We start from the raw sequence: 20013 nt of genomic DNA on the forward strand, positions 1-20013 counted from the left end.
AGAATGCCATTTAAAACACATGTCAACTTCAGCTCAGTTCTCGTGAAGAACAGAGATATGCTCACCAACAAAGGCATATTTTGGTTAACCATTTCCTCAAGTACAGGTAAACACTTTCCAAATAGATCTGTTACACCATCTTGAGAGTTTGTGGTTGCACCAGCAGGATATAACTTCACAGCAAATACAACTCCACTCTCTCCTGTGGCAGTAGCTACTTAAGTCAAGAATTGAACCAGATATAGAAAAATCAAGGAAACAAAACTTAGTTGTAAACTTCCAAACCACACAAACATGGCCTTCAGCACCAACAGCAACATTAATCATCCACATTTACCTTTTGGAGTGGCTGTTGGAAAGTAACAAAATTATCCATTTTCAATTATACTTTTGTCATATCCTCATTCAAGTTTCCTTTAACAATTTTTCTAGGAAAAGAAAGTGCAAATTCATCTACATACAAATAATTTTTGTAGGTTTCTTAAACATGGTGTTGCATAATTAACACACCTAAAGTAAATTGAATTTCTATCTACCACACTGAAAAAGAATGAAACTTAAGAGAAAATTACATTGATCCTATGACGGTTTTGAATGTTAATATGTATCACTTGATCTATTTGAGGTAAATAATTATCAAGCCTCAACTTCTCTCTTATTATTAGGTAGCAAGATGCAGAAACTATTAAAATAGCATCTTTGAGAAAAGAATTGACAGTCCAGTTAATGCACGTCATAATGCCATAAACCTCACATATAAAATAGACATAACAACGAGATCGTAAAGCAGACATCAAATAAACATCATATAGTAATAGATATTTATATATATATCAAGAGTTGGACTCACTTGCTAGTTTAATCTCACTAGGACTGGTGGTATCTGTCAAATAAAGAGTCATCAAAGGAGTGAAATCACTATTTTTTGGCAAAGCTTTCAAAATTGACTGGCGGTAGGCCACAGCTGCAGCTGTGGTAGTGATAGGAGGTTTCAAGTTTGGCATGATTATGGCTCTTCCAAAGTGATACGAACTGTATGCGAAGTGGACAATATTAGGGAAAAGAAATAAGCCCAATAAGAGGTGAAAAGAACGAACTATATCTGATGCTAAAATCAGCCACAAAAACAATACATAGGACATTTAGGAAGTAGATTTCAGTGATACAAACCTGTGGGGAACAACTGCTTCAAGAAGTTCACCATCACGAAGATGAAGATGCCAATCATCAGGACGTGTGATTGCAAGCTCCATTTTTGTCGTAGATGCTTTTATATGGATGGCTCCGACTCCTCTAGCGTTCAGGATTGGTACAGATGATAACTGTGTGAAGGAAAAAATCATGATAGATTAACACTATAAATTAAGTATCTAACAAGCAATTAATGCAACTGAGCTGAAGCTAGAAAGAACTTTTCCCATGCTAAAATGTACATTGGGTTCCATGCAATCCAAAAGAAGATATACATAAAAAGATCAATTACAGTGAGGAATAGATTCATCTGTTCAACTAGCAGAATAATAGTACTCTAAACCAACTAATAAACAACTGACAAGCCATCGGTTTCTGTAAGAGCAAAAAAGATCATTTGCATAGGTATAAAACCCAAGAAGATGAGCATCGACTATAAAGGCATATATTCCCTTAGAAGTCTTTATTCCTGCATAATGGGCTAGGCCAAAACAAACACCATATACAATAGAAATAGAAAGAAAATGCTTACTTTGCGAGGAAAGAATGATGTCTTCAGCATCCTACAAACGGCCAAAACAAATTAAAAATGTCATTTGCGGCGTAGGAAGTACGTCCATCAAAAGAAACATGAAATCAATAGCAAGTTGACAGTAAGAATCCAGTAAATAGCAGAGATATCTAGAGAGCTCCATATGTAATAAAATTTGGTGAGAAAACGAGGTAGCTAATCGACATTTTATTAGTAATTATACAACATATAGTCAACTCACCAGTCACCATATTTTTTAGCTCTAACCTCGAGACCAATTGAAAATTTTGAGAAACTCAGGCAATTTGGGGATACCAAATAATGTAAATGAGCTTGAGAGAGAGAGAGAGAGGGAGAGATTACTTATATGGGTTTGAGGGAGAGAAAAGTGCAGGGAGTGAGAGTGGGAGCGGCAGCGGCGTGGATGAAGTGATGGAGGGCGGTGCTGGTGCGATTGAAGATCGTTTGTTGAGTTTCTCTCTTTAACCATCTCTTTTTCATTTTAGAAGAGTAAGGATAAATTTTCCCACTACATACAAAATAACTAAACTTGCATAATTGTAAAAAATAATTATTTTATTAATTAATTAAATAATAATACGTAAACGAAATAATATAATTAGATAATATAGCACACAAAATATTAAATATGTGAAAATATAAATTTAATTATTTTTAAAATTTAAATTATTTAAAAACTCCAATATAAACTTTATATATTTAAAAATAAATTAAAAATATTAAAATTGAAATACGATTACTATAGTAATGGTAAAGTAGTAAAAATAAAGTTCGATCTATTTACAAAAAAAAGTCAAAGCAGTTAAGAGCATTTTTCTTAGTCGTTTCAAAAGCAGAAACTGGTATTCCAAACACTTTAGAAGTGATTTTCTTGAGCCAAAAGTTGAAAAGTATTTTTCTAAAATGCTCGCAAACACTCCCATAGTCACTTATGCGATTTTGATTCTTAAATAATTTAAGGTTGTAATCTTAATCCTCGAATTTTAATTTCTTTTGACACTTTTGGTCCTTTCATTAAACTTAATGAAAATTTCATTTAAATATACTATAATGAAAAGTAACGGAAGGATAAAAAATGCCAAAAAGTTAAATGTGTGAGAACCAAAAATGCAAAATTCAATTCTTGAAAACTAAAATCGCATTAATAACATATTTAAGAACCAAAAATGCATTTCTCCCTGATATAAATAATTTTTTTTTTGTCTCTATGAAAATTTAGGGAAAAAAAAGTGGTTATTTTTTCTCATTTAAATGATACTTTGTTTGATAACTAAAACTGCAATCTTAAATTATTAATGAATAAAAACTACACAAATAACTTTGTGGATGACTAAAATTACACTACCAACTCATTTCCGAACGGGTGTGTATCAGTGTATATGTACGTTAAAAAAGAGTCCATTATATATATATATATATATATATATATATTAATAGCGTTAATATTATTTATATAAATCATGTCAGCTTCTTAGAAAATTACATATACACTCTCATAAACATTAAAATTATTATACAAATCATCCTTACTTTTTGACTGTTACGAATAATTCCTGTAATTCTTCTCAAATGCTTTTTTTTTTCTTTTACCAAGATATGCAATTCCTTTTGAGCATTTTTGCAAATTAAATCTCAAACATCTCTTATTATAAATAAATCTCAATCAAACTCATTATTGTTTGCACAAAACTGTGGTGGTGGTGGATCACCACCATCCAAGTGCTAATATTTGATTTGGATTCATCATCATCATCATCGTTATTGCTTTGTACACAAACACACGCACACCTCGCTTCAATACTTGTTTTACACATTTTCTTTCTTATCTGGATAGGGAAATGGCAGTTTGAAGGTTGGTCCAAGCTTTTTCATATCTCACAAACCCCATGAACCAGAATTCGAATTTGTCTTTAGTCACAATCTCTATGTATTTGTGTCCTGGATTCTTCACATTCTCACTCTCATATGCACACTCTATTTTCTTTACAGGGATCGATACCTGCACAAACAGACACGCCACTCCAGAATTATACACTAAAATCTTGGATCTGGGCTTAATGACAATGTGCACAAACATGAAATGTGTAGAAGCCAAGATCGAGAATCCACAACATTATAAAACCATAAACAAATAAATGCGTGTACGAAAAACATAATTTAATCCGTTGGATTACAACGACCAGTAGATTACCTAATACGTACCTTGTAAGGAGTTTTGATGAGGGGTTCCCCAGACGAGGAGCGGAGAGTGATGGGTCTTTCGCTGCAGAATGCAAGCTTTTGTGTGGAAATGAATAGAATTCCAGGCACTGGACCTGCAGTTGTTGATAAGTAGCACTGAGATGCCTTGAGCAATTTCTCTCCATCACTCACACCAAACATCTCCCTCAACATCTTTCCTCTGCCTCCCTTCTTTATTATTTTGGCCCCAATGCTCAGCTTCCCCTTCACTGTCTCAGAAAATTTTGGCCCCAACCTCACTGCAAACCGCCAAAAAACCATCATCCGCTAATCAAAATTCTTGCAGACCCGAATCATATTAGACCAACGCACAATTGTCGGTCTACTTATTGTATTTATTCGTTGTGAGGTTATATTGAGTAGGATTTTGTTTTGTACTTTAGTTTTTTATTAGGATTTTTTATCGTAAGACTATAAATGCAAGAGCTAAACTCATTAGCGTTGTACCGTGTTCCTGGATTCTGTATGCGAAACTGGAATTCTTTCTGTCAAACTTCTTGTGATTGGTGGAGGTTGCAGCCTCCCCATCTCCTGCAGCTTTTTCAAGAAAAAGATCTGGTTATTTATTTTATTTGTTTAAATTATATAAACGCCCATGATACTATATCTAACGCAAATATATTCTGTCATTTGAAAAATTACAAGTACTATCATTTGATTTTGTAGTTGTAATTACAAGTGCACACCTTTATGTAGCACCCTCAAGGGATATATATTTATAATTTTACAAAAGACGTGGGATGCTTGTATAATTCTTACATACATGATTATATCAATATTTCGATAAGTTGAATAATACATCAATATGAATAAAAATAATAAAGAAATTACAATATCTCACGTAAAAGGAGATAATAACTATCCATTTGTTCTAATATGACTCGAACTCCTGATCCACACGTTCTAGTGTGACTGGAATTCATTAGTTCAAATTTGTTTGTGTAACGCGAATCGTAACTATTAGATTAAGACATTATTGATAAATTCAAGGACTAGTGTATAATTAACTCTTTTTATTGATTGCAACAGGCAACGAAAACACAGAGGGCAGAAGAATTAAAGAGAGGCAAAGAAGTGATGATGAGAAGTAAAGTAGTGCTCACTGGTTTCGATTGAAGGGGTTGTGGAGAAATGATCTCCAAACCCATCATCATATGATTCATATTCCTTCAGCTTCTGCTTCTCCATCAATCTCTCTGCTCTGTTCTCTTTTCTTGGGAGCTGACTGCTGGTTAGTTAGTGTTGATTGAAATGGAATTGAATGGAGATGGGCATTTCATGGCGTGTCTTGCTGCATCTCCCTACCCCCACATCTTTCTCTTTTCAGTTTTTCTTTTTATTTAAAACTAGCGCACCAAAGATACTCGATGCATGTGTATAATTTGAATTTTTGATTATTTTTATTTAATTAAATAAAAGAGGTAAATTAAAATGAATTTTCGTGATGTTTGGTATAATTATGAATATTTCTTTATTGTTTTAAAACTTATTAATACCTTTAATATTTAATAAAATTATATAATATTTATATAAAGGCGTGGAACTTTGTCATAATTGTATTAAAAAAATAATTGTTCACTTGATCCATAGAGATTTTGTTTTAAAATATAAAGATAAATAACATAGTGCATTAGTATTGGACTTGGACGGTTGTTAAAACCAGGTGGCAATAATAATTTTTCAAATGATGAGGGGTATTATAATTAAGGCAAAATACAGGGAAGCTCGTTGTAATTTATCATTTAAAAAAATAAATTATTTACAGTTTAATCGAAACGCATATTGATGACCAAATACCTCACACTTAATAAATAGTATACATTTAGTTTTTCTTTTCAAAAAAAATCTTATCAGAATTAGGCGTAACTGAAGTTATTGAACCAAAACCAATCTCACATCAATTGTAATATACTTGCCGTATGATTAATCAATTTCATCTAATTGTATACCAATTGCACGACAAATATATTATACTTATCATATAAAATCTAATTCGGTTTGAAATTCTGAAATTTCTCTATATTATATATGGGTGGTCAAAGCCAGCAATGAGTTGCATTTAAATTTAGTTTTATTCTTGGTAAGGTGGAAGTTTCTGTTGGACGTTTCTTGGAAGTTTTCAACGTCAAAAGAGGTTAGCGTGTAATTTTCAAAGTGTTGAGGAGTGATCTTTGAACAAGAATATCAGTATGATATTCACCAAATACGCAAGATTTTTTGTAATTATTTAGTGATCCAAGTACATTCAATGCTTGTGCCTCATTTTATATTTATTTAGTTAAACTAAAAACCAAATAATTATACGGTACTTTTTGAAGTTTAATGTATTTATACGTAAATTTTTTATAATTTGAAAAATTATGTCTAGTACACTTACAGATAAATCCACATGTTGATCAAATTCACTAAATTTACCACTATTAGCAAAAAAATTTAAATAAAAATTTATATTTACCCTCAATTGACACAATAATAATTTAAATAATAATTTAATGTTGATCAAACAAATCTTTTTCTAATCAAATTACTCTTACATTTATGAATAAAGAATTATAGATAGATACTTAATTATTGATGATTATATAAAATCACCCTTAATATAATAAGTTCCAAAATAAGTGTTTGTTTTTTAAAAAAAAAAATGGTGAAATAATCCAAATTTGGAAATTGGACAACTATTTCATATTTTTTAATGGTAAATTATATTGACAATTTGACACACATATCTCGACCTTTACAATTTTGCAAATCCAAAAACTATTTATATAATTAAACATAATTTCAGGAAATAGCAATGTAATTGACTGGCTTCATCATTGATACTTCTTTCTATTTTACTTCTTGGCCATTTTCACTACTCTACTCCAAGCATCCATGTAATTTACCCTGTTTTTTGTTCATAATCACAAAACGAAGTATAGATTTCATCATAAATGGATGCGGTCTGCTTTGCAACCTCTAGTTTGAATTTAAACAATGAAAATTGCATCTTGACCACGCAGGCACATATTGTTCAAAGCACACCCCCTTCTGGACATGTCGAAAGAAACCATACAAATTCACTGAAATTAGTAAAAACGAACACTGGTTGCACCAGATATCGAACAGAAGAAACAATAAAGAGCATGGGAGACAATAGTAGTGCATGAGCACGACATGTATATTAAGCGTGATAAATGAGGTGACGTTGATGATACAATGTACATGATTAATAGCAGCACCTGCACCTGCAAATCCATCACAGACCACGACTGACGACTGTTGCCTTTATGTGTTTTGCAGATCGGTAGGCTATTGAGGCACCCTGCAGCACATGGTATCAGCTGAAATTAAGAAAATATGAAGCAATTTCTCTGCTTTCACTATCATTATTATGTTTCTGTTTTCTTCTTGGAGGAAATAACCGTTGAAGAAATATAAGTGAAAGCTAATCTATCTTCATACTACAAAACCATAGCTGCTAAGTACTGAAAAGAACCTTGATCGGTCGCTTCATTATTCAGTGTACAGGCAAAGGGGCAAAGCCTATCCAGGTAGAAAGCAGTATGAGACAAGGAAAAGAGAGGGAAATGCAAAAATGTAGTTCACTCGAGGCATAAAATAGGTGAAGTTGTGGAAATAAATTTCTTTGTAGAAATTTTGCGCTGCAGCTAACTTAGTTTCCATCAGTTTACCATCAACCACAAGAAAATAAAGCTATTACATAAATTTAGTCCTACATACAGCATTGATGCCGCCAATTATTGACATTTTCATTGTTCATCTGGCCAACAGCAATAACAATAACAGTAAAATTTCCAGCAATACAATTATATCAGAGGTAATTTGGTTCCCACAATCCGCTTTTCCTTCAGAATCACACATCACCTGATATAAATACTACAACAATTTTTATGACAAGTACCCAGATAGAACAAACTGAGGGAACTAAGTTTACCTATTTGGCAAGAATTTCCTTGTGAGCTTTATATGAAAGAATTACATTCCATATTAATGCAATAAAGTTTGCTGCAAGGACCTGTCAATGATGGGAGGTGGGAAAAATATGTGTTAATTTGGCAAACAAAACTAACACAAGGAGAAATGCAGTCAACAAAATCCTGCATTTGACGCAGGATACATAGTAGTTTTCTAATAGTATGCTTTTGGTAACGCTGTTGCAAGCAAGACAATTTTCTCTTCTCTTAACAAAACCAAGAACTCAAGATTAATTGGCCATCAATGAACCAAACCTGAAATTGTTGTGGCACAAAACGGAAGTTGAGGAATTGGAAAGGTATCCACAGTTGCCAATTTGCAAGAACAGATGAGAACCACTCCTACAAAGTAAAAAAGGCAAAAGTCCAAATACAGAAAATCAAATCCTTTCTTCCAAGCATTCTTCAAAGGGTAACCACATTCAGGAGATCAAAAGAAAGAATGTTTAACAACACCTGTTGCAGCTTTGGGATCACGTGTGATGGCTTTCCCTCAAGTGTCACCAACGTAGACAGGAAAATCCCAATAAAAGTGGGAGCAAAAAGAAACTGCATGGGAAAGGTCCATAGTGAATAGGATATTGAGACAACAGAAATATTACATCAGGATTTGCTAATTTGACCAAGAAGCTGAAGAAAAGCATTACTTGATCAAGGAGAAGCCGCAAGAAAGCACCAGAAGCTCCAGGGGCTGTGACCATTTTACTCAGAGACAAATACCTAAAAGTTAACAAGAGAAATCAATTCAGGTCTGAAAGGTAATAAATGGACTATCATAATATTTGGTGTAAAAATGGACTACAATAGTACTTCGAGAATCTTCAATTTTATTTAAATATTCAGTTCATAATGCTTTATCTGCTCCACCAAAGAGAGCACGAAAGGGAAAGGAATAGTTAATGCAGAGAGCAATTGCAAGGTTCAAAATCTACTCACCTAGATACATGCAAAGCTTCATTTAATAAGAAGAACATAAACAATAGTTAAGCAGCATCTCATCATTGATCATACAAGCTCTTTCAGAGACACTCCCACCACTTATGGATCCTTTCAACCTTACAACTTGTTTTTGCGAGAATGCCAGTAAATCAATGTAGATTAATGCGAGATCTTTAGCATATAGCGATGTCAGAACGAAGAAGATGAAGACACACTAAACGAGGATTCCTCCCATAAATAGTTTCAGTAAAAGGGTCATTCTACCCCAAGAAATGATCAAGTCATAGAAAATGATAATCCAACTAGTAAAATATGACTGGATTAATCAATTATGTGATGACTTTTGGTCCAGCAAACCCTTTCAACAAATGCAGATTAACTGTCATTTAATCCTCCATACAGCCTGAATCTAATTGTTGCTCCAGTTAAGGACAGAATTCAAAACAGCTGCAACTCAGAAGCAATAAGGCTGTAGAGTAGTCAATAAATGTACGCATCTCACTCTGAATTGTATATGCTTCTAAGCAAGAAATATGAGATTAATATTTAATCTCACAAGATAAACAGATGCATTGGCATTACAAAATAAAATGAATAGATGAACCATGCATAAGCAATACTCTACAGAGGACATTTGTTTGGGCATGATAGACTGAAAATATTTCAAGCCATTACCAGAAATGCAATGTTGGACCAACCAAGACCAGCCCCAACAGGGTGAAAATAAATGTCCTCTTCATGTCTAGAGATGGTACTTGATCGATCAAGAGCTGAAGTAAATCATAGAAAATATTAAATAATTCATAATAGAGGAATTCTTCAAGTTAATCTAAGCAAGATACAAAGAAGAACATAAGAAGATAGTTAATATTTGAAACTTCACGTAGCCAACTCTTCTAAGTGGTAAATTTATATGGGTATTTTCAGCCTGACTTCAAGTGTTCCATCATGAAACTCAGTAAGGTATCAAAACTAATGTGTCTAATAGTGGTGTGCAGGTTGTTGTTAAGGGGATGCAAGCATTATCTGGAGTATTTTGTGAAACTATATTATTAATTTTGTTTGATGTCAAATAGCAGGTATCTATAAGTAAGATAAACAACTAATGTTTTCAGGCTATATGAGGGGAAAAGAATAAGTAAATTTTTATGTTTATGCTTTTTCCAAAATATTTAAGATTAAGCAGTTTCCACAGGAGGGCACCAGACGAGAAGCCATTCTTGAACCATAATTACCTCAAAATAATACACAACATCATAAGATACCTACATTATATTGCCCAAAACATTTATTATCAATCATAAACTTGGTTTGGAGTACTTCTACACAAGTTGACTGCTGATGTAGACAGCTGCGTGCCACTTCTAATCCCTATAGAACCCATTCTAGATATCTCCCTCATAAAAGAAACAACTCCAGTAGTAACTCGTGACCCCCATTAATAACCAAAACTAGCAGCCACGATATCACAAAATCAAAATGCTTTTTCATGCCTTCTACAAATCAAGCACTCTGAGGGAAAAGACTCTCACTTCATCTCCCTGTCGCCAAAATATTATCAGCTTTCCCTTTACCCCAATTAAGAACTTACAGTCAGTATAATTGATCTCCTCAGATTTAGTGAAAACATCTAAATTTAGCCTTCTATCACCTTTTCACGTGATCACATGTGATACTACCTTATTTGAACCATTAAAGTGTATCATCTTCGGAAGCTAGGATGCCTAACCACAATAGAAGTAAAGACGGTAAAATTCAAAATTTCTGTGAGTTATCGAGCAACAACACCACAAAATGGTATCTCGACCCATTTCATACGAGGAAAAAATAAATTGTTTCAATTGAAACTCCTCAAATTATTGCCAATCATTATGTGATCTGAATCGATGAAAATAGGTAGCTTACCTGACAAATTAGATCACCAACCAAAGTCAAAAACGCTGATGTAACAGCTTTTGTCGTAACAGGGTACCGGGCAAGAAGAGACATATACCTGCATAGAAATGAGAATTAAGATGAATGGAGGAGAATTGATCCTTAATTAGCATGAAGTTAATGACAGGGGCACAGCTTATGTGCCAAGAAACTCACAGCTGACACATGTTTACTGTGTTACAATCAGAAGACGGACATAATTTACACGATAAGTCTCTCCACAGTCACAATCTACTGCAAGCATTGTGAATGATTTTGCCCCCTAGTTTTTTCCTCTTCTTGGCCAAACACAGCATAATCCAATGCGATTGTAACAATGAACTACCTCAAATTGCATTGATAGAGATTAAAAATGACTTTCCGGAACATCATTACGTGAAACAAAATGATCCAAATAGAAATGCATTTCCAAGTTTACTCTAACCACGCACTCAATCAAATAGTTGGAAGTGTCGTAGACTCCCAACTACTAACCATATTACAGAAGTAGAGGAAAAATAGATAACTATGTTAAAGACAAAATTCTTTACCATGAAAGCAACGACCAGTTACTCCCACCAGCCCCCCCAGCACTGTTGCCACCTCCACCTCCAGAACCTCCAAATCCACCACCAGCTTTGCCACCCCCCCCCCCTTCCCCCCCCCCGCCGCCACTCGAAACCCGCAAAGAGCGAAGACCCGAATGCTCAAACCCGAATTCCGGACGCCCAAATATTTTAAACCCATTTGCAGAAGGGGATGAAATTCTACCACCGCAGTTTCCAAAGCTCCTGTTCAGGTGAATCGGATTCCAGACCGGAATCCTGCTGTTGATACTGATATGAGTAGTTGTGGTAGTGGACGTGCGAGAGAGAGCTGACCATCGAAAGAGAAGATGGGATTTCCGAGTGAGCGGGTTCGTAGCCAACATTCTTCTGCTTTTCTTCTTCAAATGCCTACGCTTAATTCCGAGAATGTGGGTTCTGAGGTTTTAGAGAGGGTACCAAATGTTTTTGAAGAAGAGAATCTTTTAAATGGGCGATCCGTTTACACTTAATTGGCCGACCCGGTTTCCCACGCAGGTGTTTATTAATCATAATATCTAATTGGCAAAATTACATTTTTTGTTACACAGTTTAGAGGTGTGCACTTTTGATCGATCGTTACAGAGTTGACAACTCAAGTATTAATTTTTAAAAAATTTAGCACTTTTGATCATTTTTCGAAATAACCGTTAATAAATAAACGAAATGATCATATTTTTTTCACGTGATTGTTAATCAAAATAGCTGGAGAACAAAGGTCATAATTACTCCAACCCTTAGTCATTTACAAGAAAAAAAATGTAACCTATCTCTCTCAAATTCTCCCCCAAATTAAAACCCTAAGTTAACTAAGCAAAATGACACTCAAAAAATCTGAGTTGCTGGCACTATATTGGAGATATATATGAAGGAGTTTCTCGAAGCATTGGAGTGAATATGAATTTGAGGAATCCCCAGCTTGTGGACTTCCCCAATCCTGATATGATAAATACAGTAAGATTTCTGATTATTTGTGCTTAATATACTATTTTTGTGGTTTAAATTGTTAAATATGTTCAGTGGGTAGGTTTTGTTTTAAAAATGAATTTGTGATTGCAACGTTTTTTAGGACTTTTAATTCACGTGTCCCTTTTTGTCCGTCTCAAATATATTAATGTGTGTTGTTACCATAAAAAACTTGGCCAAAGGTGTTGCTGCAAGAAAAAAAAAAAAAAAAACACTCAATCCATTAATCAACCCCGTAATCACTTTTTTTAGAAAATAAATGGAATATCAAATTGAAAATTCAATTTGAACTGATTTTTGATCAATTTATCGAATTTTGAATACCCATAATATTTACTCAAATTGTTTTCATTAAATAACTCAATCCACCTAATAGGTGAGTTGAATTATTTCAGATAAAATGTAATTTGTATTTAATTTGAGGATAAAAATCCACCCTTTATAAGGTAAACTAAAGACCTTGCTTGTTTTGAACAACTTTTTTTTTTTTTTTTTTTTTGTTTAACTTATGTAACCCAATCATGAAAAATAAATGGGGCTTTAATTCAAATATATTCAACCTTAAAAAAACAATTTATGCTATTCTATTGCAAAGAGTTTAATTACTAGTGGGTGACTTATTATATAAATATATATATAAGTTGTAAAATGTGTATGTATATTTATCCACCTAGTAACTAATATATTATTTAAGTTAGGACTAATTGCAGACCACTCTCTTAAAGTTTAATGTAATTATATAATTTTTTTTATGGTTTGAAAAATTACTTTTGATGCGTTTGAGGTTTGTTTTCATTTAACAACTAGGTTCATTTGTTAGTCAAAATTTATTGAATTTGTTGATATTAATAAAAAAAATGGATGAAAATAGATATTTACCATTAATTAAGTTATTACCGAATTATTGCAAGTCAAACAAAATTTTTCTAACTATATTTCAAAAGTACTAGATATAATTTTTTAAATTACAGAAATTTCTATGTAATTAAATAAAATCTCGAAATATGAGAGTGTAATTATCACTTTTTTATTTTACCACCAAAATAACTTATAGAACGAGAAAGAACACTTTTAGCCTTGAGGGGCAAAAGTGTAATCCCAGACACAGGATAAATATATCCTATTTAAATTGCAAAGGAGAAGGGTCTTGGTAGGGTTTATTGTTCTGGACGTAGGCGGATTTGGGCGTTTTCAGTTGCGTGTTTATAAGCATCGCTACTGGTGGTGGAAGAGAGATTCTGTTGATAATTGAATTGGGAGTGTTTGTCTAGGAGGAGAAGAAAATGGCGTCCCGGCCAGAGCTGCAAGCGCCGCCGGAGATATTCTACAACGATGATGAAGCTCGTAAATACACCTCCTCTTCTCGCATTATCGATATTCAGGTAGACACTTTTTGCTTTTTAAGTATAGTGTCTCTATTTCTCTCTTCAAATTGTATTTACATCTCTTGATTGTTTTGCTGCTTTGTATATCTGTTGGTAGGCGAAACTTTCTGAGAGAGCGCTGGAGCTTCTCGCTTTGCCGGATGATGGCGTGCCCAGATTACTGCTTGATATTGGTAATTCACTCTAACTTTTGGGAGTTCATCTCGATTTTATCGTTTAGAATGTTTACTACGCTGGAATTCGGCTAAACTGATTGAGAAGAGTGCTGCTGTTGGGTGAAAGCTGATGGGAAGTATTTATTTGAGTTATTTGGATCTGGTTTTTGAAAAAAATAGATGGATTTAATGGTGATTTGAAGAGTCTCATTTGCTCTAAACATATTTAGTTGCCTTTTAGTTAGTCTCCATCAGTTGGGTCTGTTTTCGTTTCTCTCTGGGGATTTGTTTATTTATTTGTGTTTATGTATTTGTTGAGGTGGTGCTGGACAGAGTATTATTGCATAGAAGAGTTTGCAAGACCGTGTTTGTCCACTTTTATCACTCTAACTCGTATGAGCTGAGAATGGCGAATCAGCTGAGATTTGGTGTTCGTAGTTTAAAATTAGAACTGGTGATGATTAATTAGAATTCTATGCAAATACTGTTAAGCTAGCAAACTATTTTGCATCTGGTTGGAAAGTACCTAGCATGTCAATCAGATTGATGGTTTGGTGGTTAGATCATTTAACCAATTCCCGCTTCGCATCTGCAAGTCTTGTGGGTCATTTCTGAATATTCAGAAAAGTAGTTATGTGGGAGATACATACAACACAACCCAACAAAGCCTTATCCAATGTATAACCTGTAAGAGACAGAGGATTTATTTGACAGGGTTACATTCTATCCCATTTATCCATCTGATTTCTCGCTGAAGGTATATGATACTCTGAAATGTTTTGCAATTTTCAGTGATACTTCTTATAAACACAATTAAACACACAAAAAACTGATAAAGGAGGAAAAAGAAAAAGAGAAAAAGTTATGAGTTGGTTGATGCTGCATTTTCCAGATGTATGCACTTCAGCACCGTATGATTTTTCCTGTTCTGTTCAAACCTTCACGTTTTCAACATGTGTTATTCAGGTTGTGGATCAGGACTTAGTGGGGAGACATTGACTGATAATGGGCACCAATGGATTGGTTTAGATATATCCCAGTCAATGCTAGGTATGCAGCAGTTTAACGTTTATATTTAAATCCTTCAAATATCTAATTGATATTCTCTTGTTGCTCTATGTTTGTAAAATAATAAATTTTATGCAAGCAGATATTGCATTGGAGCGTGAAGCTGAGGGCGACCTTATACTTGGTGACATGGGTCAGGTAAGTCGGGAGCAATTTCATCTTATACCTTCTATTGAATGTTTATAGTTAGGATGAGAATTCCGAAAAGATCAACCAAAGTTCCATGAAAAAGTTGGAAATTAAGCACAACCAGCATTTGGGGAGCCAGAATTATGTGGCTGAGTGTTATGTTCTATCAAAGTTTGAGCAAATAGCTTATTGTATTCCAGTAATGAAGAAAATTACTCTCCCTCTCTCTATCTCTCTCTCTTCCTCGTGTGGATGATATTGATCGTATCATGCTAAGATTAATTTCTCTATAAATGAAAATACCACAACACTGAGAGTGCTATGGCTGTTAAAACTTGCTATAACGTATTACCCAATTCGCCTGATAATATTTGGAGTTTATTATCCTGTTCATGACATGTCATTTTTTCAAATGGAGATCAGAAGATAATACCATTTATATGATGAACTACTGTAGGGCTTAGGGCTTCGCCCTGGAGTTATTGACGGTGCAATCAGTATCTCAGCTGTTCAGGTTCATCTTTAACTCCTCAGATGTTCCCGATCTTTAATATAGTATCATATTTTGAATATAGTTACCCTTCGTAACCGAGGGGATGATTGAACAAACTCCTGTTCGATTTGATCCAACTTGTTAGCTTAGTTTCTTAGTGTTCTGCACCTATATCAAGAACTTTATCATATGCAAGTCTTTGTATTCGGTAACCTTAACATTACAATGGTCTGAGATCTATATAGATTATGAGAGAATGGTCGTTAAGTATACAAGCTGATCAGTGTGCCCTGGAAGCCAATAAAATTGATTTTTGATTGAATATCATGTAGCTTTGTCAAGGCAAAGTAGGGAAATAAATCTGAACATTGTCGCTCAGTTTATGTAATTTATTTAGCCATATTTCTAAGCAATTTGTTGATCGTTTATAATCTGCGCGTTGCAGTAGATAAAGCTGATTTTCTGCTTTTGGAACTTCTTAGATTCAGTTTGTTAATTTCATTTTACTGTTTCATTCTGGCAAACTAGTGGTTGTGTAATGCTGACAAATCTTCTCATGAGCCACGTATTAGATTGAAGTAAGTAAATCGGTACTTCCTAATCCTTCTATGTTCATGCTTTTTCCTCTTTTCCCATCTTTCAGCAGTTGTAACGTATTCTGATTTCAGTATTATTATCATTTTAGGGCATTCTTTGGGTCACTATACAGATGTTTGGCACGGGGAGCAAGGGCAGTTTTACAAGTTTATCCTGAAAATTTGGCTCAACGAGAGCTGATCCTAGGATTTGCTATGCGCGCTGGTTTTTCTGGTGGTGTAGTTGTTGATTATCCACATAGGTAGGTGAAAGGATGTGCAGAGTTCCCTGTTCATTATCAGCATTAATTCAATGAAAATCTGGGAAAGACAGTGATGCACTGTGCATAAAAGAGAATGCTGAAATAAAAGAGGAAGGTAGGGGAGAAAACCTCAAGGCTGTGCTCAGCTGAAATATGAATTCAAACTAAAGGCGATTGATGAATGACCTCAAGTTTCAAGTTTACATCATCTTGCGCCTCAGATTTTTCAGATTTGTTTTAACACTGTATGCACGAGAGAGTGCGACCGCGACATGATATGCCACTTAAAAACTTTTGATGGAAATTTATCCTTGCTTATCAAATTGTACACATTATTCTTGCAATTCACTTATTGGCTCTCATTCTTGTAAATTCTATTGCAAGTTTGAAATTAATTTCCTTTCTTCCACCCGGAACACTTCCCACCTCCTCCTGCGTGGCCGAATGGCTGGCTCAAACTTTCTCACACTAACTAGAGGTGTTCTTTCTTGTTAACAGTACGAAGAAGAGGAAAGAGTACCTTGTGCTCACATGTGGTCCACCATCTCTTAGCAGTGCAACACCAAAGGGAAAAGGAGAAGATGGAGAAAGTGGTTCTGACGAAGATAGCAGTGATGATGAAGAGAATCAGTCGGTGAGTACCACATCTTGCTTGATTCATGGCTTAGTCCAAAAATTAGAAAAGAAGACTGCTACTGCTTGTTAGCTCATCCAATCCAAGTGTTAATATTCACTTTGTCAAGTCCCTTTTGGCATTGCAGGTTTCTGTATCAGACAGGCACAGACCTAGGAAAAAGCAAAAACTAAACAAGAAGGTAAAGGGGAGAGAATGGGTTCTCCGAAAGAAGGAACAAATGCGCAGAAAGGGAAATGCAGTTCCTCTAGATACTAAATACACTGCACGTAAAAGAAAAGCTCGGTTTTGATAACCTATCTGGTCTGCAAAGACTTCAGTCTCTATGCACACCCAGATATACAAAATCTAGGAATGGTGACTGGTAAAGCACAAAATCCTTGGATCCTAGAGGCAAATTAGTTGCTGTTATGGATATCAAATTTTGCCCTTGTCCTTTTCTGGTTTATTATCGTTATTATTATTATTATTTTTTGGTCGAGAAAGATGTTCCTACTAAGAGGTTCAAGTTTGCATGTGGATTCGTTGCTCTTTGTCTTCCCAGCACCGTTCCAGTTTTCATTTTCTGTCATGGTGATTCTGTACTTATGTATCAATACTGTATGAAAGGATATAAGTTGGTGGAATGGCCGTAGGTAATAGTACTTGGTTTTGTGTTTGTTATATTGCCCCAATGTCTCATGGGTGAGGAGAATGCCAAATATCTTGGCTGCTTTTATGAATGTGCTGTTCTAAATAGAACTCAAATCTACAGCAAGATGAAAATGAAATGATGTGATTTAATTGGAGCGACTAAAAAGTGGAAAGGTGGATTGTGGAAACTGGAATCCAATTGAATTTGCAATATTCAAGACATGGATATAATCGACATACATAGTCCGATCTGTCGGTATATATTTGTTTAACTAGGTTGGTTCATGCTTGTCTAAATTTTTTAATTAAAGCCCAAAATTTAAAAATATAAGTTTATAAAAAAGTAACATTTCAATAATATCATTTTATCATATTTATAAAATTATGATAGTATTACTTTACATGAATATATTTTTAATATTTTAAATTGGATCAACTAAGTTTTGAATTTTGAGCAAGTAAGGTTTTGGGTTTTGACAACCCGCCTCAAACTAAACCCATAGTATTCATACTTATAATTTGGTTCTTACAACCAATATCAAAACGCATTTTGTTTAGACTATAATTACATGGTTTTATTAAAAATTCAATACATTAGTATAATCAAGATTAATAAAATAAATTGTAATAAAATCACATGAAATGAAATAAATATTTATATATAAACGGAGCTAGAAAACTTCAAATTTATTTATAAAATCTCAATGCGTTAAGTTCTGGGAATGCAAAGTAAATGTGAAATATGATGACAAAATTTCAAGTACTGTTTAATTAATAATTAAATACTAAGCAATGGACAAGATAATTGTCCTTCTTATAATTATGATGATAAAATGGAAAATAGAATGAAAAATTGGGAGACCCTAAAATAAGGTAGGAGGTTATTTTGGGACAAACAAGTCGGTCCACTCTCTCTCCGCTTCAAATGCAAGTGAGATACACACACTCTTCAGAGCCAGAGCAGTAGGGTTTAATGACTGAAATCCTGATATCCAAGATGGAACACTTCTAATTAGTTCCCTCAATTTTCGTTATATCACCTACTCACTCTCAATTCAAATCCCCCACCACGCCCATTTCAAAACCTTGTTTTGATCTGATCCGATCCGATCTATCAATTCAATGGTGAGCACGAAGATGGACAAATCGCCGGCGGATCTGCTGGCTTCACCTGGCCTTGCCTCGCTGCTCAAATCCCTTAAGTTGAAGACCAAGCAGCAGGAGCTCTTGATCCGTGTCTCCATCCTCTGTTTGGTTTACGTTTTGGCCTTCATTACCCGTCTCTTCAGTGTCTTGCGTTACGAGAGCATGATCCACGAGTTTGACCCCTACTTCAATTACCGAGTTACTCAGTATTTGACTCAGAAGGGGTTTTACGAATTTTGGAACTGGTTTGACTCCGAGAGCTGGTATCCACTCGGTAGGATTATTGGTGGGACTCTCTATCCTGGCCTCATGGTCACCGCTGCCCTCATCTATTGGATTCTTCGTTTCCTCAGGTACGTTTCTTTGTTTTTCATAATATGCATGCGCATGCCTAAGTGTTTTTGTAGGAACCATTGAAAAAAATGTAACTATGTGATTGAAAAGATAGGAGTATTGCATTTTCAGGATTTTCTATTTCCTTAAGAACAAAAATTTATTGCAAGTATCAAGCTTTTGCGCCTAAGTCATTCGTACACATGATAGGTTATAAATTTATGCTTCATAAACGTATTTGAGAAGATTGATTGTGGTTGACTCTTGGTAATGAAGTACAGGTTTTAATTTTTTTCTATATGGATTTCTTGTGGATGTAAAGATAATGGGCTAATCTCTAAAAGGATGGGTTTCAATTTCCCACCTTTCGTATAAATATCATGATGATGGCAATGAGTGTAATATCTTACCAAAAGAAAAAAGGATTACAGAAATAGGAAATTAAAATGAGAATAAGTTTACTATGTTCCTAGCTTGTTATTTTTAGTGGGAGTTCATAATCATGTTCCTTTTCATGGGAGGATGTATATCATGTTATCTCGTGGAGGCTTTATTACAAATTAAATATGGTTCCGGCCTCTCTATGTTGAGATCCCAAGGACTTCCTCACCATTTCCGTTGTAGGCTCTGATTCTGCAGTGTCTTTTCCACCTGCAATTCAATTGGTGCATTCTCTGTAGATTTAGTTACTATCTCATGGATGCTCTATTACAAAAAATTAAGATGGTAACATCATGTTTGAGATCTCAAGGACTTCTTTCATTTCCAGGTTTGCCGTACACATTCGTGAAGTTTGTGTGCTCACTGCACCATTTTTTGCTTCCAACACCACTC

The 20013-nt window shown here is 34.5% G+C and overlaps 5 protein-coding genes across 8 annotated transcripts in view; 2 read left to right on the forward strand and 3 right to left on the reverse strand.

Annotated features, from left to right (window-relative positions):
- Positions 1–2238, reverse strand: part of LOC105168523 (dihydroorotase, mitochondrial) — a 5083-nt gene extending 2845 nt beyond the window's left edge. Inside the window, exons 1-5 of one of the 2 annotated variants that reach the window (XM_011088645.2) lie at positions 2087–2238; positions 1724–1754; positions 1171–1322; positions 851–1032; positions 66–202 (exon numbers count right to left, since the gene is read on the reverse strand). In XM_011088645.2, coding sequence (XP_011086947.1) covers positions 66–202; positions 851–1032; positions 1171–1322; positions 1724–1753 — 501 coding nt within the window. In that variant the 5' untranslated portion in view covers position 1754; positions 2087–2238. Of the gene's footprint in view, positions 1–65; positions 203–850; positions 1033–1170; positions 1323–1723; positions 1755–1964 lie in introns of both variants that reach the window. The other variant, XM_011088646.2, reaches the window with a different exon arrangement.
- On the reverse strand, positions 3360–5312 carry LOC105168524 (putative GEM-like protein 8). Of its 2 annotated transcripts, XM_011088647.2 has the most exons (4): positions 5089–5310; positions 4433–4522; positions 3947–4224; positions 3360–3743 (listed from the first exon to the last, which is right to left on the reverse strand). In XM_011088647.2, exons 1-4 carry the CDS (start codon positions 5171–5173, stop codon positions 3567–3569), a joined length of 630 nt encoding a protein of 209 aa, XP_011086949.1. In that variant the 5' UTR covers positions 5174–5310; the 3' UTR covers positions 3360–3566. The 2 variants fall into 2 exon arrangements, with proteins under 2 accessions (XP_011086949.1, XP_020551949.1); XM_020696290.1 differs by lacking the exon at positions 4433–4522 and having other exon boundaries at positions 5089–5312.
- On the reverse strand, positions 7028–11459 carry LOC105168525 (protein sym-1; the record flags this gene model as incomplete). 2 transcript variants are annotated; one of them, XM_011088650.2, is given in 9 exon segments in its annotated part: positions 7028–7289; positions 7464–7510; positions 7923–8003; positions 8218–8304; positions 8419–8511; positions 8610–8682; positions 9577–9671; positions 10807–10894; positions 11367–11459. In XM_011088650.2, coding segments are annotated over 7 exon segments (610 nt in total), but the record flags the coding sequence as incomplete, so codon positions are not given.
- On the forward strand, positions 13513–17730 carry LOC105168526 (probable 18S rRNA (guanine-N(7))-methyltransferase). The gene is made up of 9 exons (XM_011088651.2): positions 13513–13747; positions 13848–13923; positions 14872–14955; positions 15056–15111; positions 15560–15616; positions 16124–16173; positions 16281–16433; positions 16932–17067; positions 17195–17730. The coding sequence occupies exons 1-9, from the start codon at positions 13649–13651 to the stop codon at positions 17357–17359; spliced, it is 876 nt and encodes a 291-aa protein (XP_011086953.1). The 5' UTR covers positions 13513–13648; the 3' UTR covers positions 17360–17730.
- The window catches only part of LOC105168527 (dolichyl-diphosphooligosaccharide--protein glycosyltransferase subunit STT3B), a gene marked incomplete in the record, with an annotated part of 9000 nt that continues 7540 nt past the window's right edge, over positions 18554–20013 (forward strand). The window contains 2 exon segments of the mRNA XM_011088652.2: positions 18554–19199; positions 19949–20013. Of these exon segments, the coding sequence (XP_011086954.1) occupies positions 18823–19199; positions 19949–20013 (442 nt within the window).

The sequence above is a fragment of the Sesamum indicum genome, linkage group LG8, assembly GCF_000512975.1.
Source record: "Sesamum indicum cultivar Zhongzhi No. 13 linkage group LG8, S_indicum_v1.0, whole genome shotgun sequence".
Lineage (NCBI taxonomy): Eukaryota > Viridiplantae > Streptophyta > Magnoliopsida > Lamiales > Pedaliaceae > Sesamum > Sesamum indicum.